Source organism: Apteryx mantelli, chromosome 33 (assembly GCF_036417845.1).
Source record: "Apteryx mantelli isolate bAptMan1 chromosome 33, bAptMan1.hap1, whole genome shotgun sequence".
Lineage (NCBI taxonomy): Eukaryota > Metazoa > Chordata > Aves > Apterygiformes > Apterygidae > Apteryx > Apteryx mantelli.
In genome coordinates this window covers 2,707,866-2,729,509 of record NC_090010.1, presented here as the reverse complement: position 1 = coordinate 2,729,509, position 21,644 = coordinate 2,707,866, and the positions used below count along the sequence as shown (strand labels likewise).

The following is a 21,644-nucleotide window of genomic DNA, read 5'->3' as shown; positions in this document are numbered from 1 at the left end:
CTCCTGAACAAGTTGTTACAAAACATTTCCTCTTAAGATCACTGGCATTTTGCGAGTCCATGGGATACAAGCCTAGAATTATCACAGACAGTAACCTTAGACGGAGACATCCTGAAGCAGAAGGCATTGCAGTGCTGTGGATTCACGTTCTGGTAAGTTTTTAACTCCAGGCATGTGCTGTGCCTGTAATGACAGCTCCTCTAACCAGGAGAATTACTTGAGAATAAGGTAGCCTGTGAATCAAAAGTGAAATAAAAAAATCTCTTCCCATCATGTAACTGACCCTCCTCCCTAGCGAAGACAACCTTAAAACTGCAAATTTCTGAGAACAGTTGGGCTGAGAAGATGCTGATAGCACTTTTCTACCAGAGCTTTTCCTTCCAAGCTGCTTTCCTCAGATTAACTGCATATTACATTGCACTGACATCAGCAAAGACCAACCTGCTATCAGAGACTGAAGATCCCAGATGCAGGTGGGACCAACAGCCCTGACCTGGCAGACAGCACAGACATCCTAAAGGATGAAACGGTCACACAGGGACTAAGGATCAACACAGATGTGAAATGATGGGGGAAAAGCACCCTGAGCTTCCTCCACTAAGCACAACAGAGCATTCACAACAGGCAGACTACCATTGAAAGGAATCTCTCACTGAGATCCTCTTTCAACCTAGGTGTCTCAGCCTAAAAATCCAGTTCGCTATCAGCCATCAGCCTTTGCAGAGTGCAGCTACAAGGGAACAGAAAACATTTCTGGAGAAGCCTCATGCTGTGCTAAGCAAGCTTGCTGCACCCACAAAAGGATCATAAAAAATCTCCTGTGAAGGCCCACCCAGCCTCGTGCAGCCAGCCTGAGGCTCACCCAGTAAAGCCCATCTCCCCCTCCCCTGCAGCTGTGCACGTTTCATGCCAACAGTTTCAGAGCAGAACTACCTTGGACAATATTGCCCGAGGATAAGAAGGTTCCTTTGGGCATCACCAAAGCCCCTTCTTTATCCAGAAAGCCTGTAACACAACCCATTCAAAAAATGGGGTGAAAAAGAGACAATTCACCACCTACATACAACACAAACTCAGTAATTCTCCTTTGTGCCTGCGGTGAAAGTGGGGCTCTCCTATGTAACTTTAAGTTGTATTTTAAATTAAGGATCCTTCTTCTGGTGAAAGGAAAATAAAAGCAAGCACAGTAGTAACTCTTGCAAGGGAGTTCAGAAGCCGCCTTACGCTCGCTGACTTCTGTACGCAAGCAGCAAGAATTGCATCAACAACAGTGGTGGGCATTACACAGGCAGCCACAAGCCAATAGACCTGTTCTCAGAAGCAGATGAAATTGAAGCCAAGAAAAATACACTAAACCAATAAAAAACCTGAGAACAGCTTTTCGTTCTTCAGAATAGCCAGGTACCTCATAAACTTTGACAGGAAAGCTAAGAATGCGCCTCACAGTTCCAGCAGGCCAAACCTTAAGGACCCCCAGGTTCAAACTCCCTCTCCACAACCAGGAAGATGCTGAGAGGCTCAGTTTTGAAGTGTGCAAAATAAGGTTTTGCAACAACTTCCAGCCAGAAGCCTTATGGCTTAGCCTAGGTTTATTTGATCAGCTTGGTACACACTGTTATTAGGATGCTTTCCTAATATCAAGGCTCACGCAATTGTGCTGACCATATTTTTGTTCATCTCTTTACCCATCCAAGCGACTTTTGAACACAGTGGCCGCTGTGAATATACTCTCATAGAACAGTGAAAATCTCATAGAATAAGTTCTGATAAGTGACCAGATAAAGAGATCCTATTAGTGCTCCCACTGGTGGCAAAACTGTATCATGAGATCAATCCTTAGCAAAGGATCCATCCGCAAGCAACAGACCTGTAAGAAGCGAGGCTCATCAGTTCTGCTGCTTCTGGAAAAGCTCATTTATTCCTATAATTATGTTGGTATAACCCTGGGCACAGAGTCAGTTATAGGGTAGAGGTTTCATTACTGGAGTAGCTTGTTCTCATAAGTAGCAGCTGTATCAGATTAAGCACATTTGTACCAATACAAATACAGCATCAGGCAAAAGGGCAGAATTGCTTTCGCTGTACCGGCATAGCAAAGTCACACTGCTTAGTTTGCTAAAAGCCCATAGAAACATCACGTGTGTGAAAGCAGAGATATTTGCTGGTACCGTTTTCCCAATGTTACGTGCTGGGGAGTTCACATCCGAAAGGCACACCACACTCAGGGCTTTGTGTACATGTAGACAGTGCCAATGAGACATGCGGCTTCTGTAAACCCCACGTCAATGTTTAAATCAAGTTAAACAATCTCAGTCCCAGCCCTGGCTGGAAACTGGCCCGTGGTCAAGAGTTCAGGGGAGACATGGAGGAGGGCAGACCCTCTGCTTTTGGGTTACTCCGCAGAGGTGCAGAGGCAGGAACACACCCACCTCTCTGCACCTGTCCCATGTTCTGGATCTAACAATCCAAAGTGATCCTCTTTCCTGTCCATGCTCTCCCCTTTCTCTCTCCTAATGCCAAATCATGACAGAACAATCAGCTCAAAGCACCCATTCATTTAGCTTTGGGTACAGGGAAACAGACAGGACAAGCTCCTACTTGCTAAAGGACAGTATGCCTAACACTTCCCAAAAGACATCAGTTTCCAAGATATACCGAGAACATCTTCCATAATAAAGTGGCTCTTGTGTCTAAACTCAGCTCAGGAGAAATTAGTTTCTCAAAGAAAAAGATGTCAAAGCAACATAAAAATTTTAAAACTTCATTAAAAAAAGAGAGAGAGGACTGGCATAAAGAGTAGGCTGCATCTACCCACACACAGTCATCAGAGAAATTCACTGGGAGGCAGCAGTGACTCAGCCTGCAGCGCACAAACACATCTTGTGTTACCAATACATAATGAAACTGGGCTTTATACAAAATCATAAATCTGCATGCACCCAATTGACAACACTAATGCAGGGAAATCCCAGCACTCGGAGACAGGCTTGGAATTATCAGCCCTTCCTCTTGGTGCTAGCTCGGCAGCCTTAATACAGACACTGAAATAGAGTGAACTCTCCAGGTTTGCCTATCAGGCACCTTCTCTCTACCACCACCTTTGACTCATGTCAGAAAACATACACTCAAATTCCAATGACCCTACATAGCCTGAATTACAGGCAGACTGTTTAGTCTTCTCTTTATGGAGCCCTTTCACATTAAAGTATTCCAAAACTGCCAAAATAAATCATGTCTCAATCTCCTACTCGCTAAGGATGTACAGCTGAGATGGTCTGAGACCATGTAGCCAGAGAGCAACAACCTGTTTTCCCTGGGAACTTCTAAAAATTCAGGCAGAACCTTACACTTGTAAAATATTTGAAGGGGGAGGAAAACTACCTCTGGTCCTCAACTACATCCCACCGTCCTTTCAAATGTCATCTCCTGCTCAAAAAAAAAAAAAAATATATATATATATATATATAAAATAAAATCTATGCATGGTTTTATTAAATCACTCCATGGTGTGGATGGATTAATTATATTTTCAGCAAAAACCTTAAGATATACAATTACTGCAATTCACCCCCTTCCCAATAGCCACAAGGAACATAGGGCTTTGCTACAGGTTGCACTGTTTCCCCCCTACCTGTACTTCCACTTCCCTTATGAAATACAACATTTCTCAGAGAAACTTTCCATACTGACCTCCATAATGGTTCCTTCATTCAGGCACCCTCACCTTTTTCTCAGAACGACGACTAGCTCCTGGCAAAATCAACTGATACAGAAGAGTGCTCAGCAAATGAAAAATCTGTTCCACAGAATCAGGACCTTAGAAGCAGCACAATCCATTTGGGTTACAAACTCTTCTACACGCCACACATCTGCTCACAGCAAGGCACTGGCCTGGGAGCCAGAAAAACGCAGGATTCCTGGGTTCTGGCCCTAACTCAGCACCTGCCTTTTTAATGCTCTCTCAGCCAAATCATTTCCACTTCCTGTTCTTCAGATTATCCACCTGTAAAACAGGGATTACATTCACCTACTCACAGTGGGGTAGGAAGGATTAATGTATTAAGGCTGCAAAAAACCCTTCTAAATCCCTCAATGCACAGTTCTGGGGGGGACCCCAAACAACCTTTATTATTAGCCCCTGCTGTGGCACTGGCAGTGAAGGCATCCCTGAACCTTTCCATGTTCCTAGCTCAATGTCCCAGTGCTTTTACAAGCAGTTCTGGTCACCAAGCTCTTAGGATTTCTACATGCTTCCTGCAGCACTTACTTGCCCTGTGCTCCAGAAGAGGGAATACACAGGCCTGAGAAACTGCTTTGAAGGAGATTTTTCTGTGGATAATCTACACATCAGTTTTACTTTGTGTACACTGTGGGAATATGCCCACTACCCGTGTTCTCTCATGCCCATATACTCCATATGAGCTCACTTATTCAACTGTAAGTGCTCACACAGCATGAGAGGGGTGCAGCTGTAGCTAAATCTTCAGTAAAAGCCCTCTCACTGCAATTCTGATGTGGGAGGCACCTTTCTGACCTGAGTCCATCTAGCATCAGAGTCACCAGAACTGGGCTGTGTGCCTGGAGCCCCTGGCTCTTCTAAACTGCAAAGCCCAACAGACTCAGCTTAACTCCCTGCCACAGAGCTGCTCAGCAAATGCTGCCAGTCTTTTTGCCCTCATTCCAGTTTTGCCCATCTGAAGCCACCTTATGCCACTATCACAGTTCCAGGCATGGCTGTAGCTGAAAGGACATTCCTAAAGCTGCAGTCAAAAGAGCTGGGGGAAGAGAGTTTCAGAATAAAGTAGGTGATTTGGAAAGGAGGGGGCAACCTGAGTGCTCTGCTCCTCCTCCAGTGATGTTCTGACCTCACCAGAGTATTGCCACGTCCGTCTCATTTTGTCCACTGCTGCTACAAGTTGTCTGTGCTTCTTTACATTATCTGTCTCCACACAGAAGCGCTTGAGTGTATTTATGAAATGCTGGGTATACTCCTGTAACACCTATAGCAGTGATAGGGTCTGTACAAGTGTTTATTTTAGGTAGTCACTTCGGATACTTTTTTTTTCAAAAGCACGTGCACTTTGAGGCCAAACCAACAAGGATCTTCTGGTACTCAGTGATTGAAAAGGGCAGCCAGACAGATTTCCAAGAAGTATTCAAGAAGATTTAGGAGTTAGGCACCTGTTAGCTGCAGGAGGATCTTGAGTCTGAGGGTTTGATTGTTTCTAAAAGAGGCCAAGGTGCCCAATTCAAATTCAGACAGTAACTGAAGCTGAGTTTTGAGTGCTTTTGAAGATGTTACCCATTGACTGTAAATGTTGGTTTTCTTTATCAAACACACAGAGTGCAACTTGGAACTAGATATCCTCTGCTTATGCAGAACCCTTCCTTGCATGATTGCAAAGCTTTTTTCTACAAGCATTTTCTCCTGGATGAAAAATGTTTTGTTACACCCATTGCACAGACTGCCAGAATGCCTTGCCCAGCTGTGCCCATATACTGAACACAGCCTGGTATACTGACTCCCATTTCCTCTCTAAACACTCGAACAATATTTCTCCAGTATACAAAGAAACAATAATAATCAAATCAACAAGAAGACAGACAGCAAAAGGGCAGAAAGCTAAAGTGCTTTAAGCAAAATGCCCACTGAAAGCCAAACTCATTTGTTCAGCAGGCCACCAGAATCACTCAAAGATCTGGCAGTAGCATGATTCCACATCTACTTTTGACAGAATAAGGCAGCTCCAGGACATGAGGAAGGGAAGGTAAAAAGGCCCTAGCTGGAAAGTTCTTGTCATAGGCAATGAAGCAGGAGGAAGAAATTACATTGGGTCATCAATTCAACCTGTCACCTGAAACCAGGCTGTTGGGAAGTTTGCATTGGGAACAGGCAAGCACAATGTTCTGCTTTTGTGTTGAACTTGGGTTTAATAAAACCACTTGGGCACCAGATACAAGACTTATTTGAGGCTACCTCTCTTCTCTACTGCTTGGGAAACTGGATATTATCTGCCTTGACTTTCATTAAAATCCCCAAAGATCTGTTCTGCTACTGCTCTACTTGGGCTAAATTTAGCAGGGTAATAAAAATAGTTGAAAGGCATGCAATTCATTTTAATATCTGCACTTTTATGTTGCCAGGCAGCTAATTTCTGCGTGATCCTAAAGCAGTCATCCAGAAAGAAAAAATTATTAGAATATACTCTAGATTATCAATGGATCTAGCACTAATGATCCAAATTACAAGACTCTTCAGGAGCTGGAGTCAGCCAAGTCTCTACAACAATGCCAGAGAGGGTGGGGAAAGCAACAGCATTTGGGATGTTTTTTTAAAGAGAAAAAAAAAAAGTGTTAAATTATAGAACAAGACAGAGTAGCAGTAGCTCTTTCACCAGAGCTTTTGCATGTTGAACAAGTCAAATATATTTTGGGTGCCTTATGTCTGTTTGAATACAGGAGTGCTAAGAAATCTCTTAGCTGGTTTTCCACAGGCTCACCATAACTGGTCCTCAGAGCTGGGCTACCCTAATGGACACAGGGACACAAAGTGAAACCTCTTACTAGAGGAAGTTAGATGACATTAATTATCTCTAATTCACAGCCCAAATAACCCACAGATAAGCCAGAGAGCTAGCCTTCAGGCATAAAAACAAAGACATTGCAAACACCTTCGTTCATCTGTTCTAAAGTGCAGGGAAGGATCAGCAGGAATTAAAGACCAATACATTAATATAAGCCAGGTAAGCCTGGTTGCTTGCTGGAAACAAGAGTTTATTTAGACACCAACTCTCCTTTGGTATTTCATTGCAAAGAACAAGGTGCCCCACAAGTTCTATCAGCCCACATCACACACACATGCAGCCCTTCTCCCCAGAACCAGGATCACTAGCAGAAGCGTGGAGACTGTGCCACCACCAGCTGGAGGTGGTAAGATGTTGCATCCATCTATGAGGTCCATCAAAACAAGCATCATCCAAACATGGAGCGCTGATATCCAGGGTCTTCAGCACCTCTCCAGTAAAGAAACTGCAGTACACTACCAAGAACATACAGCAACAAAATAAGCTAATTACTCTAAAGAAAGTAGTATTTATTTTTCTAGCATTAAGTTCCAGAAATTTACACTTTAAAAACAGCAATGGTCATGTAAAATGACACCAGAAAGGCAGTGTCAGCCTTTCAGTCATGCCTGGCACCAGGAAGAGGAAGTTTTGATAACAGTTCATTCAGGCAGAGGAGGTGACTGAAGGTCAGGACTCTGAACTTTTCTTAAGCCCAGTCACTTCCCTGCTACATGCTACAAGCTCCCTAACAGTACCAAAGTGTTACTGATACCTCATCTCCCAGGGCAACTGTTGTTCCTAAAGAATTTTGAGATCCTCAGATGAAATAAACCAGGAGAAGGTCAATAGGTTATTATTAAAAACTAGTACTTACCCAAGCTGGAAGCAGCATTAGAAAACAAAGCTAACTATTCTATCTGTTTAAGACGGCTGATGATTTAGCCACAGTTAAAAAGATGCAAGCATAGCATCAGCTAAAGTGCCCCCTTCCCTTGCCACAGACCTAGCAGCATTAATCAGCATTGCCACTTATTTTTCTGTCTTCAAGTCTTTAACATACACCACCAGCTGCAGCTGTAGACATTTCCAAAGGACATTAAAGAAGAAAGATTCAGACCAAGGTAAATGTTGAACTCAGTAGGCTTACAGGGCTTATTTCCTCCTTAGATTAAGCTTCTCTGCCAGGGCTATGTCAACAAGCAAAAAGACACACAGGGGCTTAAGGACAGACTAAGTCCTGACGCCACTGTCGTGGCAAGTGTTTTGTCATTATTTCAACAAGCACCAAATCAGGCTCATCAGCACTGAACAGGCCACCACCTGCGCAGCAAAAGTGACCCTGCTTTTGGTAGAACTGTTCTGGCTCAAGAACTCAGTTCTCCCAGCAAAGAAACACTATGGAAGTTCAGCACAGATGAAGTATTTTATTAAAGACACTGTTCATTCAAAGCTAAAGATTAATTTGAGTGAGGAATTCTCTGCTCTCACTGGCAAAATGCACCTTATGAATTAGCAACACGAAAGAAATCAGCCTAAAATGAATGAAAAGCCAAGGACAGTTAGTAAATGCTGCCCTTCCATTGACTGATCCTGGAAGCATGTGGTACTTGAACACAGGCAGTGACATTCAGTGATACTGCATCCATTCATATTTTACTCTTCTTTTATTACCAATAGAAGATATCAAAGCCTGCACCAAAGGGAGAGCACAGAAGTTTGCTCTCACAGAGATAGCTACACAGACACATATGGATGTCTAGTTCAAACCAACAAGGCCAAAACTTACAAGAGGACTGACAATTTTGGATTTGCAAAGAGGCCCCTAGAATGCCCCATTTCCACACAGAGGCTCAAATGGTCTGAGAGGTGGTACCTCTCCCAAAGACTCCTCCTCACGCCCTCGCATAAATCGGTCCTTCCAGCAAACCTGGCAGATGCACAGTTTTATGTTGATGGTAGAAAGTAAACAAGTCAAACTATGCTCAGAACTGTGCAACAAGATCTTATTGCTAGGATTCTAGACCAGGTGAAAGAACTCTCATATTCAAAGCAGGAAGGCATAGCTGGAAGAAGGATGAAACTCCAAAGAAAAGCGTTTCATTTTGCTGATGCTCACGGCATTATGAGCTCCAGAAAAGACAACACCAATCCCTGCATGTACAGGAAGAGGCAGAGCACTGAAAGAGAACATATGCATTTCTCAAGTAGACCTAAGCTTAATTACATACTAAGAAACCAACTTTGGCAATCTAATCACAGTGAGGACTGTTGAAGCCCTGTGTCGGTACCCAGCAATTTACATTCAAATCCTAACTTCCACGACTTCCTGTGTGAATCTGGAGGCAAACAGAAACAGCTAGACTCCATGAATAATGAATCCTTTCCTCCATTTTCTCCTCAGCCTTGTCTGTGTACAGTGTATGTTCTTTGAAGCACAAGGCTGTTTTCTACTATACACATGTAAAACATGAAGCATAAAGGGTTTCGATCTCTGCTGGGGCCTTTGGATCAGCTACAAAAGTATGTTTGTGAAGAATTTAGGGCAGGAAATGCAATTCAGCACAGGCATGCATAGGAAGTACCAGTGGCACAGAATATTAACAAGATCATTTTATTAAGAATTTATCTTTAGCCAAATAACAGCCCTTTGCAAAGTCTTCAGCATTCAGGTGCCAAGTTGCATTTCCTGCCTCTCACTGCACCATTACATTGGACTTCCTGCTCTGAAGTACTGAGAAAATAGCAGCTTGCTGAGAGACACCAAAACCAGCTGCACTTGAGGAGAGATTGAGGCGGGGGGAAGAGACGGTTCCAAAATCTATTCTGAAAGATTTGATATGCATCTGCCTATTTATCAGATGTTCATAAAATACTAGAGGAAATTCCCACTGTCTTCTGATAGCACCCAGTGACGTTTGTAAAGGCTGAGAGTTTGAAAATGAAACTTAAGGACCTTGACCTCCAAATCCCTGCATGCAACGCTTTCACCAGTCTCATCTGTTTATCTTCTCTGTGCAAGGGACAGCAGTGAGAACAGACCAGGACCACATGCTCAAAAAACGCTTCTTGATACCCTGGAGAACACAACTGTAACAAGTGTTACTTGGCTAAGGAATGGAAGGAGAGAGAGGAAAGAAGGGGGAACAGTTGCATAAGAATGAGAAGCTGGCTTTACAGTTTTGTACCAATAAAACTAAAGCAATCTAAGGTCTGGTCAGTGCTGAGAATGATTCAGAAACCTAGACTCCAGGCACAAAACAGAGTGGATTTAAACTGCATGACTAGATGCATGGATTCTTATGTGGTGCACGGGGCTATCAACAAGGTGATTGCAACTTGGAGCTCAGTCAGTCAATATCTGAGAAATCAAATCACAATCCCTGTTGTGCTGATATTTGCACCATGCAACACAGTATCAGCACCTGAGCAAGTTAGTTTATGAAGGTGCTCAGTGAGATTTGATGTCAAAGTTATAACCTGACAGACTGGAGAGAGTTGAGCTTCTAAGATAGTCAGACACTTTGAGTATGTATTAGGAGAGGCTGAGGAAGCTGGGTTTGTTCAGCCTGGAGAAAAGACTAAGGGGAGAACCTAACTGCTGTCTTCAACTACCCAACAAAGGGGAGAATCACTGAGAAGACAGGGCCAGACTTCTTAGACATGCACAGCGAAAGGACAACAAACAGTGGTCAAATTGCAGCCAGTGAAGTTTGACTAGACATAAGGAAAAAAAACTTCCACAGTAAGAGTGGCTAAGCACTGAAACAGGTGCTCGGAGAAGTGGTGGATCCTCCATCCTGGGAGATATTCAGAACGGGACAAGGCCCCAAGCAACCAGACCTAACTTTAAAGTTAGCCAGGCTTTGAGCAGAGGATTGGACAAGACACCTCCAGAGGTCTCTGCCAACCTAAATTATTCTTTGATTCTAAAATAAAGAAACAAGTTCAGGCTGGCAGCCTTGATGGAGAAGCAATAGCCTCTGGCTGTCGCTGCTGCTACTTAAAATTTATACCTGGGCTCCATAAAGGAGACGGGTTGACTAAACCAAAAGTGCTGCACAAAGAGTGAAAGGAGAGATCCACAAAACTCTAGACTGATTACAACAGTTTAAATAATGGAATTTATGTAAAACTAGCACAACATTTTTCTCCTGACAAGTCTTTAACCGAATGGATGCAAGCCATGTTTAGTGCAACCTGTTCCTAAATGCCTTCAGCTGAACAGCAATACCCTCAGTTAAAATGGAAATAGGAATGACTGGCCTTTAACTAAATGGATATAAAAAACACATTAGAAACTGAGTACATCTCCAGAACACCTTCTGTAAGCCTGCCTTGAAAAGATTAAAATTCCTCCCTTTTCAGCAGTTCCCTCCTAGTTGAAAAAAAAAAATCATGTTCTTAAAGTAAGTATTGATCTAGTTGAAATTCACTATTAAACAAGATAATGAGATGAAGTACACTGCACATGTACACACATACTAGCAAACATCTTTGCCAGGATTACATACATGCCCTCTTCACACAAGTCTGCCCATTTTTGCATGAAAGCACCCTTGGCTCCCCCCACCTGACCCTAGGCAGGAATTATGCAATGCCAAAATGACTTTTAGCTTACATTTCTCCACTACACCGATTCTTTTCTTTATCTGCCAGCATCTAACAAACAGAGGAAGACAAGAAATGGAAGTTAAAACAGATAAATCAAAACTTGGAGACATTGGGTGAAATCCTGATTCCACTGTAATCAGAGCAAGCTTTTGGTCAATGCAGTTACTTCATACATTGCACTTACAAGTAATGGCAGGGGAGGGAAGAAAACAACAAAAAAGCTCAAGCACTGAACTGAAGCTGAGCCTAGGACCAGTCCAACAGACAGATTTTTTTTTTATTTATTTATTTATTTCCTTAAATGGCTTATTCATAAACCTTCCCGCTGAAAACAGGGGTGAAAAATGGAAGCACTGACACAATCTTAAATCTAGCAACACAAATGGCATCACTACTGTAAGGGGAACTTACTTGATGCATCTGTGCTCTGGCAAGGGGGTAGGATATCACAGGCAGAACAGAGGCACTGCAGCATGGCTGGAAGAAAGGACGTGGCACGGACATTCCCCACTGCTCTGCTCCACAGGCCAGCCCTGACCAAGCAAGTCTGCTTTGTCCACAGCCTGCTTCTTGCTGTCAGTGTAGCTCTTTCCTTCCTGGCTATTTCAGTTGACTGGGCCCCTCTACTCCTCCTAGGCCTTTCTCAAGGCCTGTTACAAACAACATGCGAAAACTACAATGGTGGCAGGCAAGAGCAACAAATGTTTCTTTATTTTCTCTGGAACTGAGCCATGCTTCTGCCCCTTCTCCCAGCACTGACTGCTCCAAGCAGTGGCAGAGTCTCAAGTCCGTGTGGGACAGTTTCCCAGCCACAAAGAAAGTGGCTGCATGTAGTCTGGGTAAGTTCTCTAGGACTTACCTTGCTTCCTATATACACCCATGTTACCGTAGAAGGTGCTGGTTTACTCACAGGACTCAGCTTTTATTTAAATAAAACAAGACATGCAAAGTTGCAGCAGTTTAACTCCAGGGATGACATAGCACCTGATATTAGTTAAGTCAATGCAGTTTTGGGCATGTACGATACATTCCTCTAAACCTTGTTTCCTGGGTTTAGCTCATACTCGTCACACAAGCCAAAACAACCATATGCAGCATTGTGCTGTTTAAACGAGCAAACATCACATTACTAGTTAGATGTGATGCAGAGCAGTGCAGTCTAACACCCTGGGACTGCTCTCAGTCACAAAGAAAACCTCAAAAGTTTGAGCCCAGCATAACCAATTCTAAAATATTCACCTAGCAGCGTGTCTGTAGGGAGCCTGGAGCAACTGTTTAGAAAGACAAAGAGATACTTAATTTGCCCCAATAAGGGATTAACTTCAAATGCCAGCATAGAACAGTTTTTGCACACCATGCAGCAGGCTGCCAAGAGAGGCCCAAACTAATGCTGGACCTGGAAAAACACAGCCAGTTTAATGCAAGAACTTGCATAAAGTGCCTAGGCAACTCCAGTTGTGTCTGGGACCCCAGGAAGCACCACCAAATGAATATGTGGACAGACCAGCTTCCTTTGGCATCCCAGCAAGAGGCAATCACAAGTATATAACAAATTCAAATGTTGGAGCTCACAGGATCTAAGAGGCCACAGTCTTGTTGCATGATGCACTATGTTCTGGCAAGTCAGACAGCAAGAGTTTAGAAGAATCTTCTTCCTCCAGCTCAACAATTGGTATCCTGGGAGACTGCAGATATTGTCCCAGAACAGCAGCAAACAATGAGGATACACGACAATAAGAAATCTAAGGCAACTAGTTCCTTTAATTCCACTCTGCTGAATGGACTGCCAGCCTAGAGTCTTGACCCTCACAGGTCAGATGGCTGCAGCTCAAAGCAGCACTTGACTAACTAGCAACGCGTGTGTCTGAACAGAGAGCAATCCTGCGATAGCTACTGTTAACACCACAAAAGAACTTCTCAGCTTTGATCCTAGGAAGATCTGAGCAAACAAAGATATTAAGACTCAGACAGAGGGGAAAATAGTGCCACGAACTGTTGCCTGATATTGTCATATCACTCCAGGTTTTGTCTTGTTCATGCTGTAAAGTAGCTCAAACTGTTTGTCAGGAAGCACTGAGCAAAAATTGCAACACCTGATAACTAAGGGGTCAATTGGCTCCACATCCTACTCACCTCTAGGGCACCAGTCCCCAGTCAGTCCCCACTCCTGAGCAAGGGGAGAGATCAGAGAACGGACCATATCCAAGTGATGTTGCTCCTTCACAACTGGCATGAGTTGAGTTGGGAGTCTTAATCCAGCTCCTCAAAAGCCAGGTGGCTGTCTCCAGTAAAGCATCACCATTGCAAGCAACCTGTTGAGAGTCTGATCCATCCTCACTTGTGCAATCCCTGGAGTCTGGAGTAATGGTTTACTATCCAGTGAAGCTGCCATCAAACATCACACTGTGCCAGCTTGGTGGACAGAGAAAAAGAAAATCAGTCTAACATCTTTCCTCATCATCTAGATTGTTCCATTAAAAAAAAAATCTTATAATTGTAAATATATACACGCACATATACTGGAATAAGCTTCTAAAGTTTCCTAAGTAGAAGGAATTTGTCCTTGCTTTCAAATGAAACAGGAATGAAGAGGGGAAAATCTTTAGCAATATATATTTAACAGCTCATTGAAAATACAAAGAGCAATGGATGGAGAAGCGAGACCCTAAGAGAACATCTGTTGAACAAAGGATTTCAGCAAATCACCTACAAACTACTGAATTGCCATTCACTCAAGAAGGAAGATTACTTTGAGTATCCCTGGTATGATTTAATACAAAGTTTCCAGCATGAATTCAAGGAGAAGGGCACAGAGGTTATGTCAATCAGACTTAATGTGCTGTAGGTGGCACACAGGACAGAAATGAAAGTGAATGGAGCATAAGGAATCGGAGCTATTCAGAGTGACAGAGGGGAACCAGGTCCCAGTTCTCAAAGGCAGTTGGAGAACAGGTCAAGGCAAGAGATGAGACAAGATTCTCAGCAAGTGCCAGTGACAGAAAACTGAACTGAGACCAGCCATGGGTGAAATTTCTTTGCATGTTGTCAGCAGCAAAAGGAGCACTGAAACAGAGACTTAAAATTAGCAATGACACTGTGTTTTGATTTGTACACAGGCATGTGTTTGCCTACTTTCTGGGAGGTGGACCAGGTCCTACAACATACTCCCATTGCTCCCCAGGGAGATGGAGGAGAACAAACCTTGTGCACACCAATGATTTGTAATATCTGTGGCTTACATCCTGCTCTCCATCACAATATCCATTCTTTGTTACACCCGTTTTCTTAACGGGTTGGCAGGTAAGGACACCTCTGCTGTTCCATGGGTCTTGAAGAAGTAGCCACAAAGTTCTGCCAAGGCACTTCCCACCCCCTTCCCTTGGAATACAATTCTTCAGCCTATCCTTTGTTTGGTGATAAACAGGCATCAAAGCATGACAACACTTCCAGTTCCCCAAGAAGGTATTTCCCCTTAACTAATTCTTCTTTCCAGCACTTCTCCTTCCCAACTCTTTGAGTTTCTTCCACTTTTTACACTTTGACTTTGCTCCAAAATGAAGACAACCAGTAATCTGCACCTACTCAGCAATACATGCATTAACACCAGATTCTCATGGACCACTCTGCATGAACAGAGGCTGTAAAAGCAGTAGAAGCCATCTTAAAATCAAGGTTTCTTTCTATTCACAATTACAGTGGCATCCTTGAGCTCTAAGGAAAATAAAGGTTGTTCTGGAGAGCTGGAAGCTCTCACCAGCTTCTGCCAGAAGCTTGCCTGACAGTGAACCTCATTCCCTTACCATCCCCACTACTAAGAGACAGCTAGCTGCATTATCATCATAAATGGCCAGACAGACACCTTGGTTTTCCAGACACCTTTCGTGAATACTGAAGCAAAGACTGAAGCCTCACAAAATACAGAAAATACAGAAAGTATACAGATAGCAGGCAGGGCAGAAGCAAGCTGGGTTCAGCTTGAAGTGCTCTGGAGAAAAGCTAATACATTTCTGAGCTGATCAGTCACTATGTTAAGCAGATACCTGCAAGCAATAGGTCATTCAGCACAGACAGAGATGCTCTGGGCAGGACACCTGGTAGTGTCTGCAAGCTGGTACATCAGCTCCCAGGGACAGGAATCACTTCACCCCTCTGAAAATCTAACACCTGTTTTGGGGCACAATTATGCTATGTGAAACCACAGCAGACAGATTTGGGGGCAAAACAGGGAGGGCAGGGGGTTAGGTTATTACCCATGTCACTTTTTGTCTGAGATACAAAACTGGAAATTTCTGGGTGGGGGATTTTAAATGCCCCAAGAGGTCACAAGTCAAAGTGTTCAGGAATGAACAGCAAAAATTCCAGTGACTCCTTCCCACAATTTTTTTTGTATTACTGTTTTGGGGGCAAGGGAATGTCTCACAAAGAACACTTCACAATGTAGGGGACTACTGGGTGTAGTGCTGCTTAAGGGCTGAAAAGAACAAGAACATAAACCTTATGTTCAAATTAAAACTCAAAACAAGGTCCAGAATGGGTCTGTATAGCCAGCCCTGATGTCCTGACCACTGCATCTTCATTGCTTTGGGTAGATAAGCTAACTGCAGTACACATCAGCCAGGCTCACCAACATGTAGCATAATTACAACAACAAACGCTCAACCTGAGGCTGTGTGGGAAACAGGTGAAGATACAACGGAAAAGGGCATGTCATGGGCCAGAATGAAACAAGAGGAATCTTACAGCAAACCCTGTGCAGGACAAATAAGATGAACTCAAAAGGTCATAGCTGTAGCAGGAGCAAGTAGAGACTTTAGAGACAAGAGAGGCAAAGAAGGACTTTACCGACAAGTTCAGATTCTCCATGGCTTAATGGAGAGCTGCAGTAGCTGCTCACTAAGGAACAATCAATTGGAGAAATTAAAGAGGCAGCAGAATTCCAGCAGGATGCGCAAATCGCCTTCAATAAACCAGTCGTGAACTGGCTAGAGCCCTGCCCACCATTTAAGGAACTGGCACAATCTTTGCACATCATTACCTCAGATCTACGATGCTCTTTTGAAAGGCAACCACCCCCATATAAGCAGTTTCTGAAAGATGGGGATTTGTCAAGCCCCTTATAAAACCACAGAGGCCAGTGCAGTAGTGCAGGCTTGGGCTCAACTTTGTTGCCTATCTCAAAACAAAGAGAAAGTCAGAAACAGAAAAGGCTGCCATCAGTGAAGGAGACTCTCTAGACCAAATTCTAAAGGAAATAAGGAAAGGGACTAGAAAAAGTTCAGAAAACGGGTGAGGGAAGAGAGGTACTAGTCCACCAGGTGCTCTTATGCTCATATTGCATCAGGAGCTCAAGAGGACACCTCTGATAGACTGTAAAGGCCATTTCCCACAGATCAAAAGGAAGACTTGAAATAAAATCAACTTACCTGTGAAACTTGCTGCCAGACTACAGCACTGGCAGCAGTCAGAGGCAACTTTGATACTTAGGCAGAGAACCCAAATATCAACAGTTACCCTAAAAAGCACAGTGAAGATTTAAATCTGTCACAGGGCAGAGCACATAGAGCAACAAGCAACAAAACGCCTTTTCCGGGCAGTCTATCCCGCTAGTGGGCTCTGTCAGGGAGCCGCCAAAATCCCTCCTGAAAGCATCCTGACCAAGGCAGAGGATAATAACTCTCCAACGCCTTCACTCCCTTTTCCACACAGAACACGGCCCAGGAAGTCAGACGGGTTTCAAAGCAAAGCCCTTCTCTGCGAGGGAACCGAAAGCCTCGTTATGCCCAGCCCCGAGGGAGCCCGGCCATGCTCGGCCCGAGGTCTCCGCTCCCGCCCGTTGCTCCGCTCGGCCCTCAGCCTCCTGCACGCTGGGAACGGCGCCCGCCGCCGCGGGCCCCCCAGCTCCGCCGGCACCGCGGCGAGCCACTCCCGACAGCTCCCGGGGGAGACGGCAGCAGCGGCACCCGGCTCCGCGCCGACCGTCCGGGGCCGCCGCCGCCGCCGGGCCGGGCCGGAACCCCGCTGAGCGCGACGGCCGGAGCCCCGGGGAGGCGGCTGCAGCGGGCGGGCAGGCGGGGCCGGGCGGGGCGGCCCCACCACGAGGCTCCCCGGTCCCGGTCCCAGTTCCGGCGCGGCCCCGCTGGCCCCGGCCCCGCCCGAGCCCCCGCGGCGGCGCGCACTTACCGTGCCGGGCCCTTCGCCGCGGGGCCGCCGCCACCGCGGGCCGGGCAGGGCCGGGGCCAGCACGGGGCCGGCCGGGGCGGGGGCGGCGGGGGAAGGGGCGGGGAGGGGGGGAGGAGGGGGAGGAGGAAACCGAAAAAAGGAGAAAATGGGGGGAAAAAAAAAAAGAAACAGAAAAAAAAAAAGGGGGGGAAAGAAGCTGCGGGCCCCTCCCCCAGCGGGCGTGCGCGCTGCGTCACCGCTCGGTGCGCGCTGCGTCAGCTCGCCGCGCCCACCGCGCTCCCCTCCCGCCTTGCCGCCCGTTGCCATGGGCAACCCGCCAGACGCGGCTACGGCGGGGCGCCTCCCGCCAGGGGAGGAGGGGGAGGGGGCGGCAGCTCCCCCTGGCGGCGCGGAGGGCACCGCGGCGAAGCGAGAAGCCGCCCGCGCCCGGGAGGCGGAGTCAGCCCGCGGGTGCCTCCTTAAAGGGGAGGGCAGGGGAGGGGAGCCGCGGCGTCCGCCGAGCAGCCTCTCTTAAAGGGGAGGCGGGCCGCGGCTGCGGGCGGTTCTCGCCTCGCGGGTTCGCGCCCTGGTGGCGGCCGGCGCGACGCCGAGGGACCCCGTGAATGCTGGGGGGCCCCATGCGACACACCAATGGCCCCCCTGACTCCTGGGGATCCCCACATGGCATATCAGGGCCCTGTGTCTCCTGGGGGTCACCACATGCTGCCCTGGGGACTCCCCCCTCCTAGAGGTTCCCAAGTGACACTTGGGAGACCCCCCCCCCCCACGGCTCCTGGGGGTCCACGTTGCCCCGGGGAGCCCCCATCTCCTGGGGGTCCCCACACAACACATTGGGGGCCCTGCATCCCGGGTGCCTCCCTGTGACACCCCAAGCACCATCTTCTGGGCACCTGCACAACACCTTCAGGACCCCCAGTCTGCCAGGGGTCCCCACACGGCACCTTCAGGACCCCCCATCTACCCGGGGTGCCCCCTGTGACAGGGTGGGTGGCCCCGGCCCGGCCCTGGCAGAACCTCAGCCTGGCTGGGGCTGGGGCGCTCAGCACAGGCCTCCGTCCGTGCAGCACCTCCCCAGTGACGCCTCGGGGCACCTACACGAGACCCGAAGCAGCGACTGCTCGCTGATCGGTGCGGAGCCCCCGATGCCGGCCCTTGGTGGCCCTTGGCCGGCCGCCTGGGTCTACCTTAACCTGGGGGAGCGCTGTGCCATGGCTGCTCCCTGCGCAGAAAAGGCTCCCGCGGCGTCACGGGATGCTTATCTCGCCTGGGATCAGCCAATATTTGTGGTCGCAGGGGGAAAACAAGCCCTTCTGCGCTCTCTGCTCCCTGCTCCGCGCCGCGCTGCCAGCCCACCGTGGCTCGCTGCTCTTCCAGCTCCAGCTGCGCTGTCCCGGCTTGACTTTGGCTTATCAGCCAGTTCAAGCAAATCCGCTCGCTGGGACCCCCGAGCCCCTGCCTGCCTGCGCGGGGAAATGACAGCCGCCACGGCTCTCCTGCTCCTGAGCCTCCTGAGGACGGTGGCGCCCGGAGACGCTTGGTGCCCAACCTGTGGCCCGGCGGCCCTGGCCCCTGGCGTGCAGCGGGACGCCCTCCTTGCCCTGGCGAAGCAGAACATCCTCGCCAAGCTCCACTTGCAGGAGAGGCCCAGCATCGCTCAGCCCATGTCCCGGGGGGCCCTGCTGACAGCGCTGCGCAGAATACACGCCCGGCGCCCGGAGCACGCCGCCCCCCCGGGAATGCCCCACGGCACCGGCGCCCAGCGGTACGAGATCCTGAGCTTTGCCGAGTCAGGTCTGTGCAGATCATGGGCCCGCGGGCACAGCAGCATGGGACGGTCCCCGGCCAGGAGGGGGCATGGTGGCCAGGAGGGTCTTGCCGGGGGGGGGGGGGGCACGAGAGGTTCCCCCAACCAGCCACCCCCTGCAACCGGGGGTGAGAATCTCATTTACGTTGCAGGGGACCCATGGTGGCACAGGGTTGGGCGCAGGAGCAACAGTGAGCTGCCATGTTATGTGAGTGTATTTTTGTTGGATTCTCCCTACTCACGCTAGAGGGATGGGTCAGGTGTCCATGTTGGTCTAACCATGATTTTAAGCCCGGATTCAGCTTGCAGTCTGTGAAATTGTGGCCCCAAAGCCCACTTGCTCCCTGGAGCTGGGATGTGTCCCCACTTCCTACCCAAAATGGTGAGCGGCCACTTTCCACCCCCGAACCAGCTGTGTTCCTGGGAGGAGAGGGCTTCTCAAAACATGCTAAAGGGTCCTTACACGTATCACTGGAAAAACAGGGTCCTGATGCCCCCACTTCTCCCAGCTCTCTTCAGAAAGAAGCCGAACAGCCGCTCTGCCCCGCAGTGCATCCTTCTGCGCTGCCGCTTGCCCTGCCCAGACCGCTGCTTGGTGAGGTGCGGGGGGGCACACACCCCCCTCGCAGGCCCTTGCGCGGTTTGCAAGGCTGCTGGGGGACGGGGAGGGCTTGCTGTGTCCTTGAAGACCTCCGGGAACAATGCCGCTCTGCAGCACATTGTGTTCCCGCGCACGAGGACAATGGGGAGTTGTCTCCTGGCTCAGCGGAGCGTCTGCTGGAAACAGAGGAGCAGGCAGGACCCGTGGGGCTGAGCCCACCCTCTCGCCCCGCTGCGCTGTGCCAGACCGCAGAGGAAGAGGTCTGTGTGCCCAAATACTGAGCTGTGCCACGGGGCCCAGCGCTGCTCTCTCGGTCACAAGCGACCCCTTCCTTTGTGAGGAGGAGAGGTGACCCTGCCTGCCCCAAAACACAGCCGAGGCTGGGGTGGGACGTGCTGGAGCAGTGTCACGCGGTGGTTTCAGCCATGGAAAGCAGAGGGGGTCCTGGTGGTGTAAATCAGCGTGACTGCCTTAAATCCAGGGCTGGTTTGCGCAGCCAGATAACCTGCCCCAAAATCTTCCAGCAGCTTTCCTGACCAGGCTGATATTAGGGCAGAGAAGGTGGATCTGAGCTGGTTGCTAGAGTTAAGCACGAGGCCCAGAGGCAGCTGCTTTACAGTGGAGCGAGAAGGAGAAGCCGCAGCAGTGCAGGGAAGCAGGGGGCAAATGCCTCCTCCAGGCCCCTACGTCCTATGTCCTGCTCCCCTGTTTTGGACATGCCTCCTGTTCGCTCCAACCCTTGAGCCCCCGGCCTGGGGGAGTCCTCCCCCCCTCAGCTCCTGACACTGCTCCCCGTTCTGTTTGCAGGATTCTCCACTCCTGGCAGAATTCGCCTGCATTTCCGCTTTGCCCAGGAGCTGGGCAGGAGCATTGAGATCCTGCAAGCCAGCCTGTACCTCTTCTGGGCATCCCCCGGCCCTGGGACGCACCAGGTCACTGTGAAACTATTGCAGCCTGACCTGGCTGGGCCAAACATGACCATGGTCAGCAAGACGTGGCTGGAGGTGCAGAGGGCTGGCTGGGCCACACTGGACGTGGGACAGGCTCTCCAGAGCCTTTTCAGCGAAGGGAGACAGAGGCTCACTGTGGAGCTTGAGATGGCAGAGGACTCGGGGTCTCCCCTCCTGGCTGGCCAGAGCGATTCCCACTGGCCATTTGTGGCAGCCCAGGCCCGGGCCAGGACACCCCATCGCGTCCAGCGGCGTGGCATTGACTGTAGTGGAGACTCACGGATGTGCTGCCGCAAGGAATTCTTTGTGGACTTCAAGGAGATCGGCTGGGAGGACTGGATCATCCAGCCAGAGGGATATCACATGAACTACTGTGCTGGGCTCTGCCCCCCCCATATGGCCGGTATCCCTGGCCTCGCTGCCTCCTTCCACACGGCTGTCCTCAACCTCATCAAAGCCAACAACGCCGATGCTGCTGTGGACTCCTGCTGCGTGCCCACACAACGCCACCCCCTCTCCCTGCTCTACTATGACAGGGACAGCAACATTGTCAAGACTGACATCCCCGACATGATCGTCGATGCCTGTGGCTGTACCTAACCTGCTGCCTGAGGAGGCAGGAGGGCAGGACCTGTGCTGAGCAGGACTCCCCTCCTCTCCAGCCCCTCTCCAGCAGTGGGAGACCTGGAGAGCTGCTGAAGGATGGGAACCCTGCCACGGTGTTTTCTCCTCCCAAGGCTGAAGCATCAGGGTGATGCTGAACCTGCAAGTCCTCTCCTCCCTGACCTCCTACACAGCTCTTTTCCCTCTTCAGATCTGCCCAGGGATTCCTCTCTGCTCCCAGACCACAGCCCAAGAGCTGCTCCTGTTTGAAATTAGCCCCTTCTGCCTGCAGGACTCTGCAAAAACCACACAGCTAGCTGGTTCAGAGC

At 48.6% G+C, this 21,644-nt stretch overlaps 2 protein-coding genes across 10 annotated transcripts in view; one reads left to right on the top strand and one right to left on the bottom strand.

Annotated features, from left to right (window-relative positions):
• R3HDM2 (R3H domain containing 2) overlaps window positions 1–17,430 on the bottom strand; it is a 64,949-nt gene extending 47,519 nt beyond the window's left edge. For 6 of the 9 annotated variants that reach the window (XM_067314072.1, XM_067314082.1, XM_067314079.1 and 3 more), the window contains exons 1-2: window positions 17,358–17,430; window positions 13,311–13,589 (exon numbers count right to left, since the gene is read on the bottom strand). The gene's annotated coding sequence lies outside the window, so the exon portion shown is untranslated. Of the gene's footprint in view, window positions 1–13,310; window positions 13,590–15,217; window positions 15,300–16,600; window positions 16,691–17,357 lie in introns of those variants that run through there. The other 3 variants (XM_067314073.1, XM_013939633.2, XM_067314074.1) reach the window with 3 other exon arrangements.
• Window positions 17,431–18,829: 1,399 nt separating this feature from the next.
• Window positions 18,830–21,312, top strand: LOC106482148 (inhibin subunit beta C). The gene is made up of 2 exons (XM_067314084.1): window positions 18,830–19,148; window positions 20,570–21,312. Exons 1-2 carry the CDS (start codon window positions 18,830–18,832, stop codon window positions 21,310–21,312), a joined length of 1,062 nt encoding a protein of 353 aa, XP_067170185.1.
• The last annotated feature ends 332 nt before the right edge of the window (window positions 21,313–21,644 follow it).